General features: G+C 32.0%; 1 protein-coding gene across 7 annotated transcripts in view; it reads left to right on the top strand.

Moving 5' to 3' along the window:
- The window catches only part of GRIK2 (glutamate ionotropic receptor kainate type subunit 2), a 654159-nt gene that overhangs the window by 239285 nt on the left and 392774 nt on the right, over positions 1-22100 (top strand). For all 7 annotated transcript variants that reach the window (XM_053904616.1, XM_019442973.2, XM_053904617.1 and 4 more), the window contains exons 3-4: positions 6324-6491; positions 10071-10328. In XM_053904616.1, the coding sequence (XP_053760591.1) occupies positions 6324-6491; positions 10071-10328 (426 nt within the window). The remainder of the gene's footprint in view (positions 1-6323; positions 6492-10070; positions 10329-22100) is intronic.

Below are 22100 nucleotides of genomic sequence, written 5' to 3'. Positions count from 1 at the left end.
ATTCATTCTTTTAATCATAATAATTATCTGCATTCTTTTTTTTTTTTCTTTAAAAAAATTTTTTTAATGTTTATTTACTTTTGAGACAGACAGAGAGTGTGAGTGGGGAGGGGCAGAGAGAAAGAGAGACAGAATCCAGAGCAGCCTCCAGCTTCGGAGCAAACTGTCAGCACAGAGCCTCATGCGGGGCTTGAACTCACAAACTGCAAGATCATGACCTGAGCCGAAGTCGGATGCTTAACCAACTGAGCCACCCAGGCGCCCCTATCTGTATTATTTTTCTGTATACACAATCATTTCACCTGAGAAGAACCATAATTTAATTTCTTCCTTTTCAAACCTTATATTTTTTATTTTTAATTTTTTTTTAGTTTCATTACTAGTTAATTGAACTAAATAGAACTTTCATTTCAATGCTGAATAAAAGTGGTCATAGTGAGCACCCTTATTTCATTACCAGTCTTATGGGGAAATATTTCAAAATTATACCAGTAAGTCTGATGTATGATGTAGGTTATTTATAGATACACCATACTTGCTCAAAAGGTCTCTTCTATTTCTAAATTGCTTAGAGTATCTAATCATGCGTTGAAGTTGAAATTTATCAATGATATTGTTATGACTATTAAAGGATTGTTCAGTTTTCTCTATTTTATGTTAATATTTTAAATTACATAGAATTATTTTCAAATGTTAAGCACATCTTGAATTCCTAAAATAAAGCCCACTTGTTTTGTTTTGTTTTTTTTCTCTTTAGGTTTTTATGCAAATTCCAATTAGCTAACATACAGTGCAATATTAGTTTCAGGTGCACAATATAGTGTGATTCAACACTTCCACACAATATTTGTGTTCACCACAACATGTGCACTCCTTAATCCTCATCATCTATTTCACCCATCCCCTCACCCACCTTCCCTCTGGTAACCATAAATTTGTTTTCTGTAGTTAAGACTCTTATTTCTTCATTTGTGTCTCTCTCTGTTCATTTGTTTTGTTTCTTGAGTTTCACATATGAATGAAATCATATGGTATTTGTCTTTCTCTGGCTGACTTATTTCACTTAGCCTAATACTCTCTAGCTCCATCCATGTCATTGCAATGGCAAGATTTCATTCTTTTTTATGGCTGAGTAATATTCCATTGCATACATATACCACATCTTTATCCATTCATCAGTCAGTGGACACTTGGACCGTTTCCATACTTTGGCTGCTGTAGATAATGTTTCCATAAATGTCAGGGTGCATGTATCCCTTTGAGTGAATATTTTTGTTTTCTTTGGGTAAATATCTAGTAGTGCAATTGCTGGATCAGAGGGTAGTTCTATTTTTAACTTTTAGAGGAACCTTCATACCCACTTGGTTTGGATGTATGATTATCTTATATATTGCTAGATTCAATTTAGTGTATTTTATTTAAGATTTGTACATCAATATGATCCTTAAGAGATGGTGTGTAATTTTTTGTATAATTTCTATCTTCTTATTCTTGATTAGGCTTGTTAAAATTTTATACATTTTTTTTTTTTAATAATTTAAATTTTTTTTTTTCAACGTTTTTTATTTATTTTTGGGACAGAGAGAGACAGAGCATGAACGGGGGAGGGGTAGAGAGAGAGGGAGACACAGAATCGGAAGCAGGCTCCAGGCTCTGAGCCATCAGCCCAGAGCCTGACGCGGGGCTCGAACTCACGGACCGCGAGATCGTGACCTGGCTGAAGTCGGACGCTTAACCGACTGCGCCATCCAGGCGCCCCAAGATTTTATACATTTTAATAATATTTCAAATAACCAAATTTTGTCTTCGTGTGTGTGTAGTTTATTATGTGTATATATATATATATTTTTTTTTTATTTAATTCTGCTCTAATCTTTATATTTTTTCTTCTGTTTCCTTTGGATTTGATTTGTTTGGTTTTTTTTCTAGATATTTAAGATGGAATCTCAGATCATTGATTTTTAATCTTTTGAATTTTCTTTTAAGAATGTACTTAGTTGTATTAGGCAAATTTTGAATGCCAAATTTTCAGTTTTATTTTGTTTCCAGGATTTGGTAATTTCCATTTTTATTTCATTCTTGACCAATAGATTACTTAGGCATATATTCTTTAATTCTTGAACTTGGGATTTCTAAGTTATCTTTTTGTTATTTATTTCTAGTTTAATATCACTGTGGTGAGGGAACATGCTCTGAATTATTTCAGTACTTTTAAGTGTGTTGAGATTTAGTATATGACCCAGCTTATGATCAATTTTGGTAAATATACATTTGAAAAGAAAAAAATATTTTGTCATTTTGAGGTACTGTGTTTCATCTTTGTTAATTAAGTCAAATATATTTAGATTGTCTAAATTTTAAATAATTTTTTTTGTCTGCTTACTCTGTCAGTAACTAACTGCTAACACTACTGAGAGTGGTGTTTTAATGTTTCCCACTATGATCTATAACTCCTTCTTCTTTTGTCAATATTTTTTATTAGATGTGTATCGAGTCTGATTTATATCATTCCAGTGTATTGACCTCTTTATCATCATTATGATATGCACTCTGTATCTCTATTCTCTTCTTGTCTTCAAGCCTACTTTATGTAACATTAGATAGCTTCACCAGCTTTTATTTGGCTAATGTGGTTTTAGAACCTATCTTTGCCCATCTTTTTCTTTATTTTTCACTGTTTCTCTTGCAGGTAGCTTATAGTTTTGTGCCTTTTTACCCTGTTAGATAATCTTAAACTTCAAAATGTGAATCTACTCCATTTACCTTTAATGCAATTACAGATGCATTCGTTTTAGATCTACCACTTATACCATCTTGTTAATTTTTTGGTGTTTTTCTCTCCATTTATTTTACTTATGTTTTCTTATTCTTTTTGGACAAATAAAATATTTTTATTATGTGACTTTTAATCTATTAAAGTTTTGATCATATACTAGTTCATTATATTAGTCTCTATCTTAAGAAATTTAAATATGCATTATTGATTTACTATAATCCAAAATAATTATCTTTACCTTTCTTTCAATATTGCTAGAACATTTACATTCTTTAATTTTATTTATTTTTTTCTCAACTTTATGTTATTATTATCATGCACTTTAATTTAAATACATTACAAACTTCATAGGATATTACTATTCTTGCTTGTTTAGTTAAAATTCATTAATAATCACCCACATATTTCCCCTTCTTTTATATTTCATATGTTTTAGAAATTTGGTGGGTCCCTGTGGGATCATTTTTTATTCTGCTTAAAGAACTCATTTATTTAATACCTGTTGTAGTGAAGGTTTGTTGGTGATAAATTCTCTCAATTTTGTTATTTTCATTGTTATCAAACACCATTGTGTCTCTTCTGTAAATATAATGAAATAAAAATGAATCTATATGTTTTAATAAGTATTTTTATTTCTAACTGCATTTATTGAAATTCCCAGAATAGTAGTAAAAGTCAATAATGTACACATTCTTATCTTTTTCCTGACATTACCAGGACTTCCTTTCTATTTTACACTTAAATATAGCATTTACTATTAATATGTGATTTTTTTTTCTTAATAAAGCTTCATTGTGACTCCATTATTTTTCTAAAAATATTTTCCCTTTTATTAATCAAGAATAATTAGTGATATCTATCAGTCATGTCCTTATACCTAATCACCTAATCACCTAATATGGTGATTATACTTTTCTTTTTTGACCAATTACTGTGTTAGATGTTATTAAACTTTCCAAAATTTTAAACAGAATTACAAAAGCTCCCTTTTTTTCCTACATAAGTTTGAGGAACCCACCAAATACTTTGTAAAAAGTAACTCTTTACTAGATTCTTTTACCCTACCTGCCCATCCTTGCCCTCCACACATAAGAAGTAGTGATATCTCTCTCTCTCTCTATTTTTTGAGTACGTGGCTGGAAGGTGTTATAGAAGATATTGTGCCTGGAAAGCTTGTATGATCTGGGTGTTTTTTATTTTTATATGCAAAATTTTAAATTCTGGCTTTGGATCAATAAAAATTATTTATTTTATTTAATTAAGATGAAAATGGGTTGTCCTAAGGAATTACAAAGATTTATTTAAATATTCAAACCACTAACAAATATATAAACTTACATTTGAATTATTTATTTTGAAGAGAGATAAAGGATGGGGACATTTTAACCCACTGGTCATCAAATATTGACCATTTTTGTATTTCTCTTTTGTATGTATATCACATAGAAACTATAATTTGAACTGAGAAAGTAGAAGATTTAGTTTTTCATTTTATTGTGACATTAAGAAACAACTTTAGGTTTGCATTTCTATAATTGACTCTTTATTCCTAATTAATTTTAAGAAGTATCTTACAATTGCTCTATTATTTTTCTGTTCCATATGTAGGATTTTACAGTTCTAATTACATATTATATTAAAGTCAGTATGTCTCACCTTTTAGGAATTTTAGTGTATTTTACCTGAATGAAATTTTGAAGTTTTTGTAGTGGAATAAGTTTGTATTGGAACTAGTTTGTAGTGGAATAAGTAAGGGCTTTTAATTTTTTCATGAACATATTGTAATGTTAGCTCTATAACTTCATAGTTATATGATCTTTGGCCAAAAGAGTTCTTTCCTAAAATAATACTGCTTGGGATTACTTTGAAGATTCAATGGAACCTTAATCACTTATAGAGTGCTTACTTTATGGCAACCACAATGTAAGTGTTTTGTTATGAGATAGCATTTAATTTTTATAACAACTCTATGCAGTAGTGTTAATTATAATCCTTTTTTTTTAGATATGAAGAAATTTAGACTGAGGATTTAAGCAACTACCCAAATTTAAATGGACAGCAAATGGCAGAACCAGAATATGAACCCATTTTGGCTTCAGAATTTAGGCACATACCATTATTCTCCTCCATATATACGAGATATCTGATTTGGTTCTTGACACCCATTAGGCATGTAAATACTTATTGTCCTTCTGCTTAGCATAAGTCTCCAAAGATTTTAAATATACTAAAAGCACTATTTCATAATAAGTTGACTGCTCTGATAATTATACCATCAATTTAGCTGAAAGAATAAGAGAAATATTTCAAACTAGTATGGTGTCAAGTAACAAATTTTCCAATTCTTCCTGACTATAAATTTGTCTGAGCACTGTGGTATTTTCTTGAGTCCTAATTTCTCATATTTAGAGGAATTGTTACCATACCATGTCTTCTTATGAATTTAAAATAGGAAGTTTGCTGATAGTATAGTCACCTGACATTCATACGTCAGAAGACTTTTGATGAGGTATGAATTGCAAGGCGTGGAAATGACTTATCCAAGGGAGTTTAATTTGTGAACGCCTATGCTGAGAGCAAATGGCATAAATTTTGAAAGGAAGAGAGATAAATGCTTTCTATTGCTTAAGTAGTACTACTTTCCCAAGGACAGAGGTTGGACAGTGTCAAATATCAGATGCTCCGCCTTTCATTCCATTTACCAAAGTAACAATAAGGAAGAGATTCTGTTGGAGGCAAGGTTCCCATAGGTCACTCATAACTGAATAGAGATGATATCAGTAAGAAGCAAGGCTGGGACAAGAATGAGGGAAGTGGACTAAGATATAACAGGTGAAAGGTAACAAATGGAAAGGACATGTTTTTGAATTGTATTCTACATTTTATGGGCTAAATTATATACTTCCATGATATTCACCAATTAAGGGATTTTACTCTGTTTTGGAGATTTATCTTTCACAAATGTCCAAGTATCTTCTAAAAAAGACTTATAGTAAAACAAATACAGAAATGACGCTTTTTTCTCTTTTCTTGCAAGTAAGATGCTAGAATTTGCAAGTTAGTTTGTATTTGGGGCTTTTAACACAATAAGTGCCATAGAAATTATGCTAAAGTTTTCTGATTTCTCAGATAATGGAGACAAATTTAGTATAACTTTCCTGATGCTTAACTTCATAGCTTTATATCAATATAGAGGATTGATTATTCTGGAACTGTGTGCAAAATTTTGAGGGATAATACTCAATACTTAAGGCAAGATCTATATCTAGGCCCTAAAAGAAGGAATTACCAGAAGAAAAAAGGCAAAGTCATTTTTAAGCTGTGTTAAATAATGATGGCAATAGCAAAGAAATTTTTACAGTGTGGATTTATCTAAAAGGGCACATCCCAAATATTCAAGTTCATAAAAAAGTAAGCACAAACTCCATGTACTTAAGCAAATAACATGTGTGCTTTATCACCCATAAATGCATATATACATAAAATTACAGAAAATGTTACACATTTTCTCCCTTTTGTAAAACTGCATGATTATTCTTTTCTCCAGGTGGTATTTTTGAATATGTGGAATCTGGCCCAATGGGAGCTGAGGAACTTGCGTTCAGATTTGCTGTGAACACAATCAACAGAAACAGAACGTTGTTGCCCAATACCACCCTAACTTATGACACCCAGAAGATAAACCTCTATGACAGTTTTGAAGCATCCAAGAAAGGTAATTGACAAATATTTAACATTGTATTTTCTGGAATCCAATTCTAAAGGTATTCTTAAGAGATTTCTTAATTCCAAATATAATTAATAAGTCATTAGGCATATTTTCATGCAATGTTTCTTTCCAAACTGCACATAAATTTTATCAAAGAAGGTAAGGTGTTATGATTACCTATTATGACAAAATCGTTTATAACATAAACTCAGTTAGGTCTATGATTGTTGTAAATTGTTCCTCCGCAATAATCCTTTTCTTACTAAATGATTCCTATTTTTAAGAACCCACTAAATAAAACTATACAGCAGTGGATTTTACCTAGTTTTGGAATCCATTATTACATTTTTATTGTGTTTTCTGTCATTTCCAAGAAGTACATTATCACTATTGTCTCAATTTACTGACTACCTTGAAAGTTCTGTAGTTCCAAGTTACTACATAATGTCAGCCCAATCTTAAAACTTTATTGGAAAATTTTCAACAGCCTTTCATTTATGTGTACTTCATGCCCATTTTTAAAACTATTGGATGTTTCTTCTTATAACTGAAAATAAATGGCTAATGATATGAAAATTGAATTATAGGAAGATATAATTAGAATACTTTATAAATTTTGTTATTTCTTTTATTTTGTTGTCAAACTGTTTTTTTAGTGATAAGAACAGAAAAATAACTTTGTGGAATATGAGTTTAACATTTAGAAAGTCAGGAAGGTAATAGTGAAACTATTATCAAGGCATTATTTTAACCAAACAATAACTTTGGTAGTAAATGTGTTTTGAGAGATGTTTCCATTGTCTTACTTGTCTAAGTGGGTGATATTTTCTTTTGCATAGTTAGCATTCATCTAATAGGAATTAAATTTCATAATATAGATTTTTCACAAAGGAATGGGATTATAAAGCATTTGTTCTAAATTTATATTTTTAAAAACAACATTACCTTTCTGTAATTCTAGTATTGTTTTATTAGCTACCTAACATTGAAAGAAATGTACATAGTTATTTATAATTCTAAGTTGGTCCAGATTTCTTCTAATTTCATTAATATTAATGGCAACTGATAAGGTACAATATTCCTTGAGATGAAAGTATCTTTTTTATCCCCCAGCTAACTAGTGTTTATCAAAGCCTAAATTCTGCCTGCCCTTTGAATTCATATCTTTGAGAATACAAATAAGTTTCCACATTTCAGAACCATGTCAGGGTGATGAAAGGTTTTAAAGGCTGGAAAAAAAGGGTAAAGGTTATTGTGAAGTATTACATTTGTCATCATAATTGCAAAATAAGTCATTAACTGCAAGACAAGTGCGTTTGATTAGTGACATAGTTCAGGATTATTTCCATTAGGAAGAAGAAGCTCTGTCTCAAATGAAATCATTTAGACCAAAGGATATGGAATATGAGTGAAGTATAAAAAAATATCAATACATTTCTTAATGGTGAATTCAAAGGAGCAATGTAAAACAAAAACAGTCTAGTGTGTTCTGACAGCAAACAGGTTACTATCTTGGGAATTTAGTTTCAAAATACTAAAAAGCGTTTATGAAATGAAAATCCATTGGGAATCAAATTCATTAATTGACTTTGTCTGAAACTGGGGAAAACTCAAATAAGCATAATTAAGTAACTTTGTGATATGTTGAGAGGGTAAATGTCATGGTTTTGGTCTTACCTTCTGAAGCTCTTGCTTACTGAGCTATTACTGATTGGGAGGCATAGCAATATGTGAAAGGGTAATATAAGAGAGAGATCTGGTATAATATCTGAACCTATGGTAGCTCAGTAAATATATATGAATATAAAATAATATATATTATATTAATATATAATATATTATAAAATAATTTAAATAATTTGGACATTTAAATTTTTTAAATTATTTTTCCAAAGCAAGCAAATGATAAGAAATTAGATGTTTAAATTTCAACATTTTCTGTTATATGCTCTTATACTTTTCATAAGTGATACTGTTTTGCTGAGCAAATAACTACATTGATGTATTAGATATTGAATTATTATTCGAATCATACATCACTTTTAAGTGATTCCTCTGATAGCTGAAGACTATTTCATATTTGAAACACATTTCAGAACATTCTGTATAGACCACTATAATGTTTTCAACTTTTTTTCACCTGTGTTCTGTCAAAAACCTGGTAAAGGAAGATCTTTTATTCTCAACATATATGAATTAAAATCCAAGTTCGTGAAAAATGTCAGTTCCAACATGACTACTGATTCAGAATTCCAATCACTATTTAAAAAGTAAGAACCTACATATTCAAAAAATGTACTTAGATCATACTGAATTTTTGAAGAAAATGTTTAAAAGTGAATTTTTTTAACTATGCTAATAGGGATATTACTTACTAATATCCCTAAGCTTAAGAATCATTCCATCACATTGTGTTTTATGCTGTGAAATCTCTGAAGGAAATTTTGCTTCAGTAGAATTAAAATTCAGTATAATTTTAACCTATTTTGGAGAGATTCAGTCTGAACACATAATTAATGCCTAAATCCCAATAATACTTCTCCTTAGTCCTGTTTAAATATTTGCAGGGATGGGTAAACCAATGCCCCTTGGAACAGATTTCCACTTTTTGACATTTATTACTTCCCTTTAATTTTTTTTTAATTTAAATTATGTCAAAATTTGTGATGAACTTCTAACCATTTGCCCTATTCTTCCTTTTCTAATCAAATGAAACAAACTTAAGCCTCTTTCACAGGCCAGATCTACAAATATTTAAAGATGATTTTCATGTTTCCAATAGTTATTTACTTTCTAGGCCCAAACTTCCTAGTTGCTTTGAGGGACCTTATAGAATTTGAAGTCCTATCATAGTCTATTCTAATCTGAATAGCTTCTAGGTTGTTTATGCCTTTCTTAATTACTGTATTTATTATTGACGTGAATAAAATTTTCTGTGAGTGAATACAAACCTCAAAAATTAACTTAGAACAATATAAAAGACTTACAGTATACAAAAGTCAAGTAAAAAATGATTAAGTATTTATCTAATAATTTTCTCGATGAGATTAAGTTATATGAAATCATCCTTGATAAGCCATATCAGGTTTTAAAGGGGTATCTGTAATGCTTAGCTTGATCTGTATCATCAGATATGTGCAAATACTTAGCTCTGTGTTGCCCTAGCTTTTCAGATGGGGCGGAACAACCAAATGGCTTCTGATTAAGAATTTAAGATGGTGGAGGATGGTCAGTAAATTTGGGAAGGAACACTATTTCCCCAACTTCCTGATATAAACTATTTTTGCAGGGTGAACACTTCCCTTCCTTCTTAAATTCTAGAATATTCTTCCTCTTTCCCCCTCTTGGCATTATTTGTAGAATCATTTGAACATTGAGTTGCAGATGCCTGGAAGATTTCCCTTCTGACAAACTGAACATGTTTGCAGTCAGAAAAAAATATGAAAATTAGCTAAATGGAGATGTTATTTATAAGGAAAACAAAATCTTTCTTCAGGATAAACCTTCAGGTTCACAACACTAATGTGATAATGTTGGCACACTGGCATCTCTCCTCGTTATTGACAGACTTCTCTCTCTCCTCAGCCTGTGATCAGCTCTCTCTTGGGGTGGCTGCCATCTTCGGGCCTTCACACAGCTCATCAGCAAATGCTGTGCAGTCCATCTGCAATGCCCTGGGGGTTCCCCACATACAGACCCGCTGGAAGCACCAGGTGTCAGACAACAAAGATTCCTTCTATGTCAGTCTTTACCCAGACTTCTCTTCACTCAGCCGCGCCATTTTGGACTTGGTGCAATTCTTCAAGTGGAAAACTGTCACAGTTGTATATGATGACAGCACTGGTAAGAAAAATCAGTAGCCTTCAGGGCTATGCTTTAAATACACATAATATTCTGAAACTTATTCAAAATTCTTACTATATTCCTGGTTTGATTTTTAATTAAGGAAAGAGTTGGAAAGACATTTGGAATCAAACATCCACACCAATTCAACACATCCAAAGAACAGTTAAATCACATACTGTCTCTCTGTATTTGTAAAATAAGCACTTTTATTTTTCCGTGGGGGGACCAGGTAACATGAACTATAATATTGGATGAAGGAAAGAGATAGTGTGGAAATTAATATTGAAATACTTATTGAAAGTATTCTTCTGCCAGGTTCAGGATAGTTTTCCAAAGTAAAGTCTTATGACTGGCTATTAATGAAACTTATCAAGAAATTCAGGATTTTGCCTTAACATTTTCTCTAGCTGTTATGTGCAAAAACTGTGTATGAAAGGTAGTAACTTTATACCTGGGTAGCATGTTAAAGTTTAAAACGTTTTTTTTCTCATATTTGAAACAATATTATAACCACTGAAATACTCAGAGTGTTTGGACTTATTCATGTGTAAACACATTTTAGGGACTTGGATAATATAATTTACTAAGTGGTATTTATTTCAGGGTCTTCTATGAATATTTTAATGAATGTTTGCTGCTAGAAGTTGTCTGTGCTTTCCTGTTTTAATGTATGTTATTATTTTTATAAATGAGTAGTTGTTTTAAAGTAGCAATTAAAAATACATCTCATAGGTAAATATATGAAAGTAAACATTAAAAATAAAGTCTTTATTTTCCTTAGCGGTTATATTGGTAGAAGTTCATACTATTTTGGTTATTATTTAGTGATAAGAGTTTTACATTGAGATGCTTATCAATGGTGTAAATAATGATCCTTAAAGTAGACCGTAAAAATAATGTTGTATTCTGAGACATTTCATTATACCTTTAAGCTTACACAAAAATTGGAATTCATTTGAATTTTAATTCTTCCGAAGTACTCCAGCAGCATACTGTGTTCATGCATGCAATATTTAGAACTATATGCAGGAACCCATCCCTTTGCCAGTAGAATGAACTGTCTACAAATAGATTTCAGAGCTCTCCCAGGAGAACAGGGAAAAGGAAACCATAGGGTTGGGAAAACAATGAAAGTACTTTGAAAAACATTTTCATTAGGCTAAGAAAGAGCGAGTCTCAATACACATCAATAGAGTAATTTCATTTTTCTGCTTTTAAAAAGTGAAATGTTTATACATAGTTTTAACTTAGAAATACCTCAACAAAGACCTTCAAAAAAATAACTTAGTAAGTACCTTTGATGTGTCTTTTAACTCAAATTAGACTTATTAAGTTTGTTGTCTGATGTTTTACTCCCAAATCATTACTTTTCTGTCATTGGTAAAGTTCTATATATCATGTTATAAATGGTAGATTCTATGTGAATGGTTTTTCTGAGTTGTATAATGTAAGGGTACAGGGCATCCTCAGTTACAAATTTGTCCACATATGTTTATGAATTGTTGTATACAGAAATATATAAATATGAGTACACATGCATTATGAATCCATGGATTATTTACTTCTCCATTCCCTCTGATATAATTCAAGTGAATGATGTGCAAATATCATGTACCTTCATAGATGCATGCACACACACATGGTATATACACACACATATACAGATGCATATAGGTGTATGTTATGCATGTGATATTTGTATTTATGTCTTATTATCTTAAAACTCCTAAGGGTGTAAAGGATATTAGAAAGTTCAAAATGCTTATGGACATAACACCTTCTTCACTATTCTGCTTGATGTATATGTGTGTATCGTAACATTTTTATTCCACGTATGTAGTTCTTGAGAGATTCACTAAAAAGATAATGGGATTTGTGATCAAGATCAAACAACAATTTGATAAAGTAAAGCTTCATATGTAACTGATCTTTTGGTTTAAATAATATTCTAAACATTTATATCATTGAAGCAAATTTAAATAGGGAAATAAATGTAATTAGTTAATTCAGTGTACATACCTTTAATGGAGACTTGATCTCAGATTATATGTATTAAAATAATTGTTACTATTTAAAAGAAGCTTTGGCATACTCCTCACTTGAAAGTGAAATAGATACTTGGAGATTCTAAAATCTGATTATTTAAATATTAATACTCAATCACTACAGAATTATTTGTAGAGTATTAAAATATTCTGAGAAGAATAAAAGCTTATAATTGCTCTATTTTTGCAGTATTCAATTTTAAAAATATTGATCAGTCACCTACTACATGCCAAGAACCATTGCAAGTGTGTTTATGCCAATAAAAGAAAAAAAGTCCTGGCCCTGATTGAGCTTCTAGTTCCTACTTAGGGATATGTGATTGTCCATGTGTTTACCATATTTTTAATGAGCTAATTACATTTGCAACTGGACACTTGTAGTCCCTTTTAATTTAACACTTTCGAGAATGTGGCTGTGTTTGATATTTTTATAGGACAGAACTGACTCTAAGATTCCCTTTGAAATGTATTCATAAATACATGGAAATAGATTTTTTTTTGTCTTTGCAGGTATGTTTAAAAGTCTCAAGGTGGTATTTTAATGACATAATTCAGTAGAGAGGATTTGTAAACTGCCCAAGTGAACAAGATGTCTATTTGATCATGTGCAATGCAATCTGATTATAGCAAGGACTGTGAACTGAAATGGGAAAAAATCCACCTCATACTCAGCAAGATAAACATTATTGACTCCATTATGGATTTATGTATCTGCTGTTTACTGCAGGACACATTGTGCCATTTTATTTACATTTCCTTTTTCCCTTTCCAGATTTATTTATTATGTATGCTAGTCCTCCCATTTATATTCATTTCTATTTTGTTGTGTTGTCCAGTTTGATACATGATAATTATACTTCCATCCAGTCTTTGTTCCCACCCCCAAAACAGATGGGATGATAGATGAAATATAGTGCTGGAGTAGGAGAAATTCTTAGAATGATGTTAACAGGAGCTGTTTTATTTTTTATGATAATTAGCATTTGTTGTTGTCGTGGATGAATGCTTTTAAACACCCTGAAAGTCTGTTATAGCTCTGAATGATGTCCAAAAATGATGGAGAAGAATTGGCTTCAGAAACAAAGCTGTGTTTCTGTCAGTCATTTTGGAACATATGATTCACTTTAAATATAAACTAAAAATAAGTTGGATAGCTGTCAGCTCGTAAGCAATTCCAGGATAAGTTCTGAATATTTGCTTTAAAATTCCTGTGTTTCATCTTTGTTTATAGACCAGCAGTCCATTAACAAAGAACTCTGGACTGGTAAACAGAAGCCTGGGATTCTATTCCCAGTTTTGCTACTAAATGACTGGTACAACTCTGGAAATTAGGAGAATAGAAGGAAAATAACTACAGAAAGGAGCTATAATGCACTAGGCATTGTTGTAGTTGCTGTTATATAAACTATTCCACTTAATTGTCAAAACAATTCTATGAGTCCCAAAGGAAATAGGTTATCATCCACCATCCCTGCTTCCTTCAGTGAGTGACTGACTGGCTCTTCTGCCTACCAGCAGCCATTAAACTTCTTTCAGGTTGCCCAAACTACTATTCCGTTCACCTGGAAAGCTCTCATTCTGGTCCCCACTCCTCCAATCCACTAAATGCACACACATGTGCATGTGTGCATTTGCACATACATGTTCATATATACCATTCATATGTACCATCTGGCTTAGATGTTACAAAGAAAATCTACCCAACCCTGGGTCCCAAGGCTGCAATAGGTTTCCTCCAACACATCTCAGCCCTTGGTTATCCCTTGACCCTCACCCATGGGAGCTATAATCACATTATGAATGACATTTCTTGACTGTATTTTTTACTGGATCAAATACATGTCTGAGCAGAATGAGCCCTAAGGCTACTAACTATTCTGTCATTAGCACCTAGGTATTACCTGGATCATGGATGTACCTTAATAAGTATTTAAGGAATGAATGCTTAAAGAGGTGTTATTATATCTGTTGCTTAGACAATGAATCTCAAATGGATTAAGTAATCTGCCCAAGGTCAGTTTAGGTTAGGTCACTTTTTAGTACTTGTATTGAATAAATAGATTCAACATTTTTCAGGAATCATATATAGATATGATTTCTTCTATCATTTAAAAACTTTTGTAAGAAAGCTAGCATGAATTGTACTTGTATTCTATTTTGACTGCAATTAAATATATATTTATTCATTTAATTTTTTGAAGTCATTATTTAGTGAGTGAGTGGTCATGGATATTGATATAGATAAGGGGAGGATTTAAAGGAGAGAATATAAATTATTTTAATTAATGAAAAGAATTAGTCATTTTTAAAGGTATTATAATATTTAACAGGCTGATCTTTGGTTACTTTCTATGATATCAATATAGAAAAAAAGGCCATAGCCTTTATCCTAAGGAGCATAAATGCTTTCTTTACTAACTTTATTAACTTGGATGTAGTATATGTATAGACTATGTTCTAGATACATCTTTGTGTGCTTATGGAGTTAGTTTAATAATATATAAGATCAGTTAATAGTAAAAATTTATTTTATCTTGGACCTATATTTAAATAGGATAAAATAAAATTATTCAAGAGAATAAATTAATATGAAAATATATATTCCTGGAAGACACTAATTTTCAGTATTATAACAACTTCTGTATTATAAAACTTATAACCAAATAATTTCAATTTTATTTCAGGAAGTGGGGTAATTTGGATCTAAGATGATTATATGTTGTACATTCCAAGTGCAAAGCTTGAAGTTCTTTAATTCCAAGAGCACATACAATTAGCAATTATGAGTTAAGCCTAATTATTTGGGTATAGTTGATTACATAGCTTGGTATATTAGTGTTTCCACAAAGTTGGTTTTGCTTGAATATAGTTTCTTTATTACGATTTAAGCAAGCATAAAAATTTTTGGAATATTATTACTTGGGCTCTGATTACATGACAGTGAATATTTTTAAACATATTCAAAGAACTAATGTTTTTAAGTTTTAAAGTCTTGAAAGTATATGCCAATCCTAAAACACAAAAATAATATTTCTCCACAATAATCATACAATTCATATTCCTATGTATATGTAGGTCTAATGAAATAGAAGGGGAAGGTCTTATACCAGACCTCAGTGATCAGCTGTGTTTGCTTTCATTGGAAGACAAATAAATAATAATAATAAAGTGAAATAATTCCCTGGTGAGAGACAGACACTGCCAGTTTTCCTAAATTTAAATCTGGAACTTGATAAATCTGGCATGAGCCTCTTGGTAGCTACTTTCCCCTAGTGTTTTCCTGGTGTTTGTCTCCCTCTCTGAGTAGCATAGGGAGAAGGATAATACTTGTATTATTTCTTTGAAGCACTTGACAATTCTGACTACTCCCTCTTCAGGGGAAAAAATAACTCTCCTACTTCGGTTTCTCTGCTATCATTCTCTCCTTGTTACCGCCCTCGTTTAGCCTTTTATTCCTATTTTTATATTCTTAAACTCCTTTTTCTTTCCTTGCTCCTTAAAAATTGATATTCCAGGTTTTTTCAGTCTTGTTCTCTGCTTATTGATTTCGTTCTCCCTAACGTTTTTCCCGTGACCCATACCTTCCTCTGCCTCTATGCTATAGATAATTGATCGACGCCTTCGGTTGTTTCCACCATGTTCCATACTCATAGATCCAGACACCATTGGACATCTTTATTTGGATATCTCAGAGGCACAACTGATCCAACGTGATGAAAACCAAACTCATTGTTTTTACTCCAAAACATGCTTTTTCTCCTGGTTTTCCCTACTTATGGGGTTTCTGAGCCCCATCCTTAATGATCATGCTAGATTCTTGTCTTTCTCTCATCCCTCATTTCCAACTGATCACTTAATACTTCTCCCTTGTATCTCGCAATTCTCAAGTTTAGCTCTATTCTCCATCCCCACCACCTGTCTTAGTTAACATACTTGTATACAACCTTGACCGTGTTCTTCCTGGTACCCTATTTAAGTTCATCTGATGCGGACAAAATAGTCTTTTTTGAAATGACAATCTGGTGATGTCATTCCCAGACTTAACACTATTTGGCAAATCCTCAGTTCTTAGAAGAATGAGTTCTGATTTCTCAGCATGACACATGCAGCCTCTGTCATTGTCATTCTCATGCCTGTTTGATTTTGCTTTCCTGGTATTTCTTCTCTCAATACTTATGCCACAGCCTTCCTTGAATAATTGTCATTCCCCCTTACCAATCATGCTGTGCTGTTTCAAGCCTCTTTGCTGTGCACAAACTGTTCTCTCTGCCTGATATGCCCTTCCCATTTGGTTATCTATTCACCACTTTCAGGATGCATCTTAAAATATTCTTACAAAGTATAAATGTGAAGTAACCTTCCCTGACTCCTACCTGTGTAAGTTGATAATTCTGGTTTTTTGTAGGATGCAAGACTTTGGTTGATAAAATAATTCATCATCAATTCTGTAGTAAATCTTATTTTCAGCATACTCATGTTACCCATTTAGCAGGAGTGATGTTTTTCTAGGCATGAGAACACTAAATATTTTATAATTAATTCATCTATTTATTTTCTTCTTCAATTGTTTTATTTTAAGTTTATTGATTTATTTAGTTTACAAATAATAATTAAATATTTACCGTGTGTCACCATTGTTCTAGGTACTGGAGATACAAGAGTGAACAAAACAGACAAAAGCTATTTGACTTGTGGAGTTTGTATTCTAGAAAAGGGAGATAAGCAATAAAAAAACAAATATGTCTATTATATCAAATGTTATAAGTGTTATGGAGAGACATAAAGCAAGGAGATGTATAGGGAGTATAAAAGATGATTACAATATTAGGTTGGGTTTATCAGAAGAGACCTTACTTGGAAGGTGACACTTGAGCTCAGACTTTAATGAGCTGAGGAAATATGTCATGGGAATATCTGAAGGTTTCAGACAAATAGCAAGGAGAAAAAAATAACCTAAGGAGAAAGAGACAAAAAATGTCAAGGCAAGGGAAGTTTTGTTGTTTGTTTTTGGTTTTATTTTCTTAGTTTAGAGAAGGATTTTGGGGAAACTGAAGATTTTTGTGATATTTATCACTTCTTTTATAGGTGTATATATGTTTACATGTACATACATATATATGTATATGTTTTATATATGTATATGTTCCATTATTGACTATTCCAGGATGCTCTATAAACTAATGACAAAATGACAATAATGTCATTTCTTTAAAAATAATTCACTGTAAAGACTTCTACATAGGCACTCATTTTTATATGAGTCACTTAGTGATGATGGTCTAAAGCACTGACCCCTAAAAAAGGACAGCATTCATTTTAAGTTGCAATGAGACTTGGAGTAAATAAGAAGAGAAATAAGTCTAACATATATCCATTTCTGTAAGTTATTATGGGTTGTTTATTGGATGCTTGATTAAAAATGAATTGATTCTGTATCAGAAACTCTTTTTAAAAATTCAGTTCCTGAATGGATTAACACAACTGCCCTCTAAAAGTTTTCTGTTTCCTTCTCAACATTGTTTAAATGTTTATCTTGTTTTGAATGTAAGTTATATAAAGCATATTTGGGGAAAAATTATCTACATTGCAAATGAATAATCAAAACATCCTTGCCAACACTTGCTATCTCTTGTCTTTTTGATGACAATAGGTTTGAGGTGATAAAATTGTGGTTTTGACTTGCATTTTCCTGATGATTAGTGACATGGAGCATTTTATCATTTGCCTGTCGGTCACCTGTATGTCTTCTTTGGAAAACTGTATATTCAGGTCCTTTGCCCGTTTTTTTAATTGGATTGTTCGTGGTTTTGCTATTGAGTGTCATTTTACTTCTAAATATGTAATAAGTATTGTTTCCCTTAACAGATAAAAATAATGTTTAAAGATTATGTTTAAAACATTAACTTAGTTCCTTGGGTAAGCTTCCAGTGATGTCTGATGGCATTTAAAAGAAAAACTGCATCATTTGCTTTGATCTCTCAATATGCCAGTAAGATAGCTCTCTGACCTTCAGCCATACTTTGGGAAAGGGAATTATTGCTTGTCATTCCTCATTGTATAATTAATGGGGGTAATTAACAAGTTAGTGCTAAGATTTCAAGGGCTGACTTAATTTTATTTCTTTAATGCCAACCCAATTATTCCAATTGGATAAAAGGATAAAAAGTTCATTGTGAAAATGGAACAGGAAATTTTTTAAAATGCTTAATTGACAAATCAGAATCATTAGTCATGCAATTAATACTTTTTGAAAAATTCTTTAAAGTTATATTAAAAAAGTAAAACTATGAATTTACTGAAATAGATATTATAAAACATATGCTGGATTATTCTAATTTTTTTAAATTTATACTTGACAATTTTTACTATATTTATGGTGTAATGTACTTCCTCCATATTAAAACTAATTCAAGACTGTTTAAAATACTCTAAGGACAGAAATATTCAGCAGAATTAAGACAACTCAGTGTGCAAATGTTCAGATAACTGAATAAATATTTTTCATAAGTGATTTACAATTTTACCAATGTTAAGTCACTATAAAACCATTCTACGTTTGCTTACAATTTTTATATTTGTTTTTATCTATAAAAGTATGCTTTTGTTTATTATATTGCCAAATTTGACTTACTGTCAAGTATTTTTCCAAATGTGATAACTTGCATATTATTTAAGATTAGATGGATCAGTGATTCTCAAAGTGTGGTCGCTAGACTTATAGCATCATGATCACTTGGGAAATTATTAGAAAGAAAAATTCTCAGGCCACATCCCACACCTACTAAATCAGAAACTGGGAGTAAGGCCAGCAAACAGTGTTTTAACACATTTTCCTAATGTTTTCAATGCACAGTGAAGTTTGAGAACTACCAGACTAGATTATGCTATAGGAAAAATCATTCCCCAAATCACAGCAATTTAATAGAACAAGATTTTATGTCTCATAAAAATAAGGTTTACTGTAAATCTAGATAATTCTCCAGGGCAGCTATTTTTGATATCTTGGGTCAGCATTTTAGGATGCTTTGAACTTATTGCACAATTGCTGTGGCAGAGAATGGGTAAATTGGAGAATTAAGTGCCAGGCAATTAAATCTTTCCATCTAAAAATGAGCAACACTGTTGCTCACATTTTATCAACCAAAGCAATACACATAGTCACACCCTAATTTGTGATCTGTTGGAATTCTGAATTAATATTAGGATGAATTTTTCCATTATTTTAAGAGCAATTGCCTCAAATGTGTAGATTGCTTTGGGTGATGTCCTCAGATTTTCTAAATCCAGGCAAATCTGATTATATTAAAGTATGCTTTGTAAATGATACAATATTGATTTTTAAATTTCTTAGCCTATTTGACAGCCAGTCAACTAACGTGGACTTTAGAGCCCCAAACAGCACATATGGTACTTCAGCTAGATTTTACTATTCTTCTTTAATTTGGGCTCACTTCATCAGTTCTCACTGGCAGATGGAGGGAGGCCATCTCTTATTAACTCCTGTAATATATTTAACTTGAAAACATATTTGAAGACAATTGTTATTTTGAAAATTATTTCTGTCTTCATAAACTTATTGTATACTGATGACATATGCTGATTACGTAAACTACCTCATTATCAAGCACTTTGTTGTTCTAAGAAGAAACAACTGTTTCCTATTGTTCAGGTATGTAAAATGCGGTATTACAAACAAATTATAATACAGTATGCTAAGTGCTAAAAGAGTCACATAAAAGTGTTATGGCCAAACAGGAGGTGAGAGCAAGAAAATCACCTGACTAGAGAGAGTGAAAACAAATGACATTTAAACTGTGTCTCAAGCATGTTAAGGGCAGGTAGAATAGAAAATGGAAGGATACAGAGCTGTAAAGTAGTGTGATGAATTTGTTGTACAGTGACATGTTTACTGTGGTTGAAATGCGGGGTATGTCAGCTAGGGGTGCCTAGGAATAAGAACAAGTAGGTCAAAAGATGTTACGAAGGGTTTGGCATGTCCTAAAATCATACAAAAAAAATTAAGAAGTAAGAGAGGTAAGTCTAAGGAACTCTGTGGAAAGAGCTGACCCTGGAACTTGAAATGACTGACTATCCCTGGACAGGCTGGAGGCATGAGCAGGGTCCCCCAGGGGAACACTATACTAGGGATAATCTTGGTTTGAACTTCATAATGTTGGCTACCAAGAATCAACATTCTAGTAAATTTTATATAATTAATTTTAAATATTTTTTTTTTAATTTTAACACATTTTAGGGAATTATAAAGTTATTCAGTTTTATAGTTACTAATACTATTCACCAAATATTTCTGACTCTGCTTCTTTTTTAAATTTTTTAATGTTTATTTATTTTTGAATGATAGAGAGACAGAGTGTGAGCGGGGGAGGGGCAGAGAGAGAGAGATACAGAATCCGAAGCAGGCCCCGGGCTCTGAGCTGTCAGCACAGAGCCAGACGCAACACGGAGTTTGAACTCACAAACCGGGAGATCATGACCTGAGCCGAAGGGAAGCTCAACAGACTGAGCCACCCAGGCTCCCCTTCTGACTCTGCTTTTAGGGACAAAACAGACTTACATTCTTTTATCCCCTTGGGAGCTAGGCTAAGTTATGTGATTTTCTTTCACCAATGAAATGTGAGCAAAAAGTACTGAATCACTTCTTAGTGGATGTTTTAAGGGGCCACTAGTCAGTGTCACGTTTTCTTCTCCATGCCATGACGATGATAAGAGCATCTGTCTAAAAGTCCTGGAGTAACTACAATGTGCAGAGCTATCCTACCAACCCATGTTAGACAAGTTATAGAAGAAAGAACTGACATTACCTATTTTTAAGCCTCTGATCTTTGGGGCTGAGATTTTATTACAACATGACATAACCCATCCTCACTGGGTAGGAAAAGTAAGACATTGACCATAAAAAGACTTGATAACAAAAAGAAGAAGGAAAACAAAATCAACCATAATCTTGGGGCTCCTGGGTGGCTCAGTCAGTTAAGTATCCAACTTCGGCTCAGGTCATGATCTTGCAGTTTGTGAGTTTGAGCCCCGCATCGGGCTCTGTGCTAACAGCTCAGAGCCTGGAGCCTGCTTCAGATTCTGTGTCTCCCTCTCTCTCTTCCCGTCCCCCCTTATGTTCTGTCTCTCTCTCTCTCTCTCTCTCTCTCAAAAATAAATAAACATTAATTTTTTTTTTAAATCAACCATAATCTTACCAAAAAAAAAGGCAAAGGTCATTAACTATTTTGATATTTACCTCGCAAACTATATTTGTTTTATACAGAAGTTTAATTCATCATGTCAATTATTAACTTAATTGTGACAGATGTTCACTGTACTGAAGTTATATGCTCTTGCTATCTCTCTCAGGAGATTAGCATTTCTGTCAGTAACTGTTGTGTTATGACCCACCTTGTAATCAAAAGACTGTAGATTTCTGTTCCCAAATGTGTCACTTGGCTGTCATCAGTTTCTCTCTTAAATGGGAAAACATGATACATAACAGGGTTGTTTTAGATTAACATAAGACATAATATATGTAAATAAGTGTCACATGGTAAGCTAAACAATAAATGCTAGAGAATCTGTTTTCTCTTTCTTGAGGTTTACTTATTAAAATTTTTAAATATCTGATACCTTTAAGATACAAACCACTTTTGTTTCACAAAACTGAAGCATAATATAAAAATTCCCCATCTCCCTGAACAGATAAACATTATGTTGTTCC

The sequence above is a fragment of the Panthera pardus genome, unplaced genomic scaffold, assembly GCF_024362965.1.
Source record: "Panthera pardus isolate Hobbes unplaced genomic scaffold, ASM2436296v1 HiC_scaffold_17, whole genome shotgun sequence".
NCBI classification, from domain to species: domain Eukaryota; kingdom Metazoa; phylum Chordata; class Mammalia; order Carnivora; family Felidae; genus Panthera; species Panthera pardus.
Note: the sequence above shows the minus strand (reverse complement) of the source record. Positions and strands in the feature narration are given on the sequence as shown.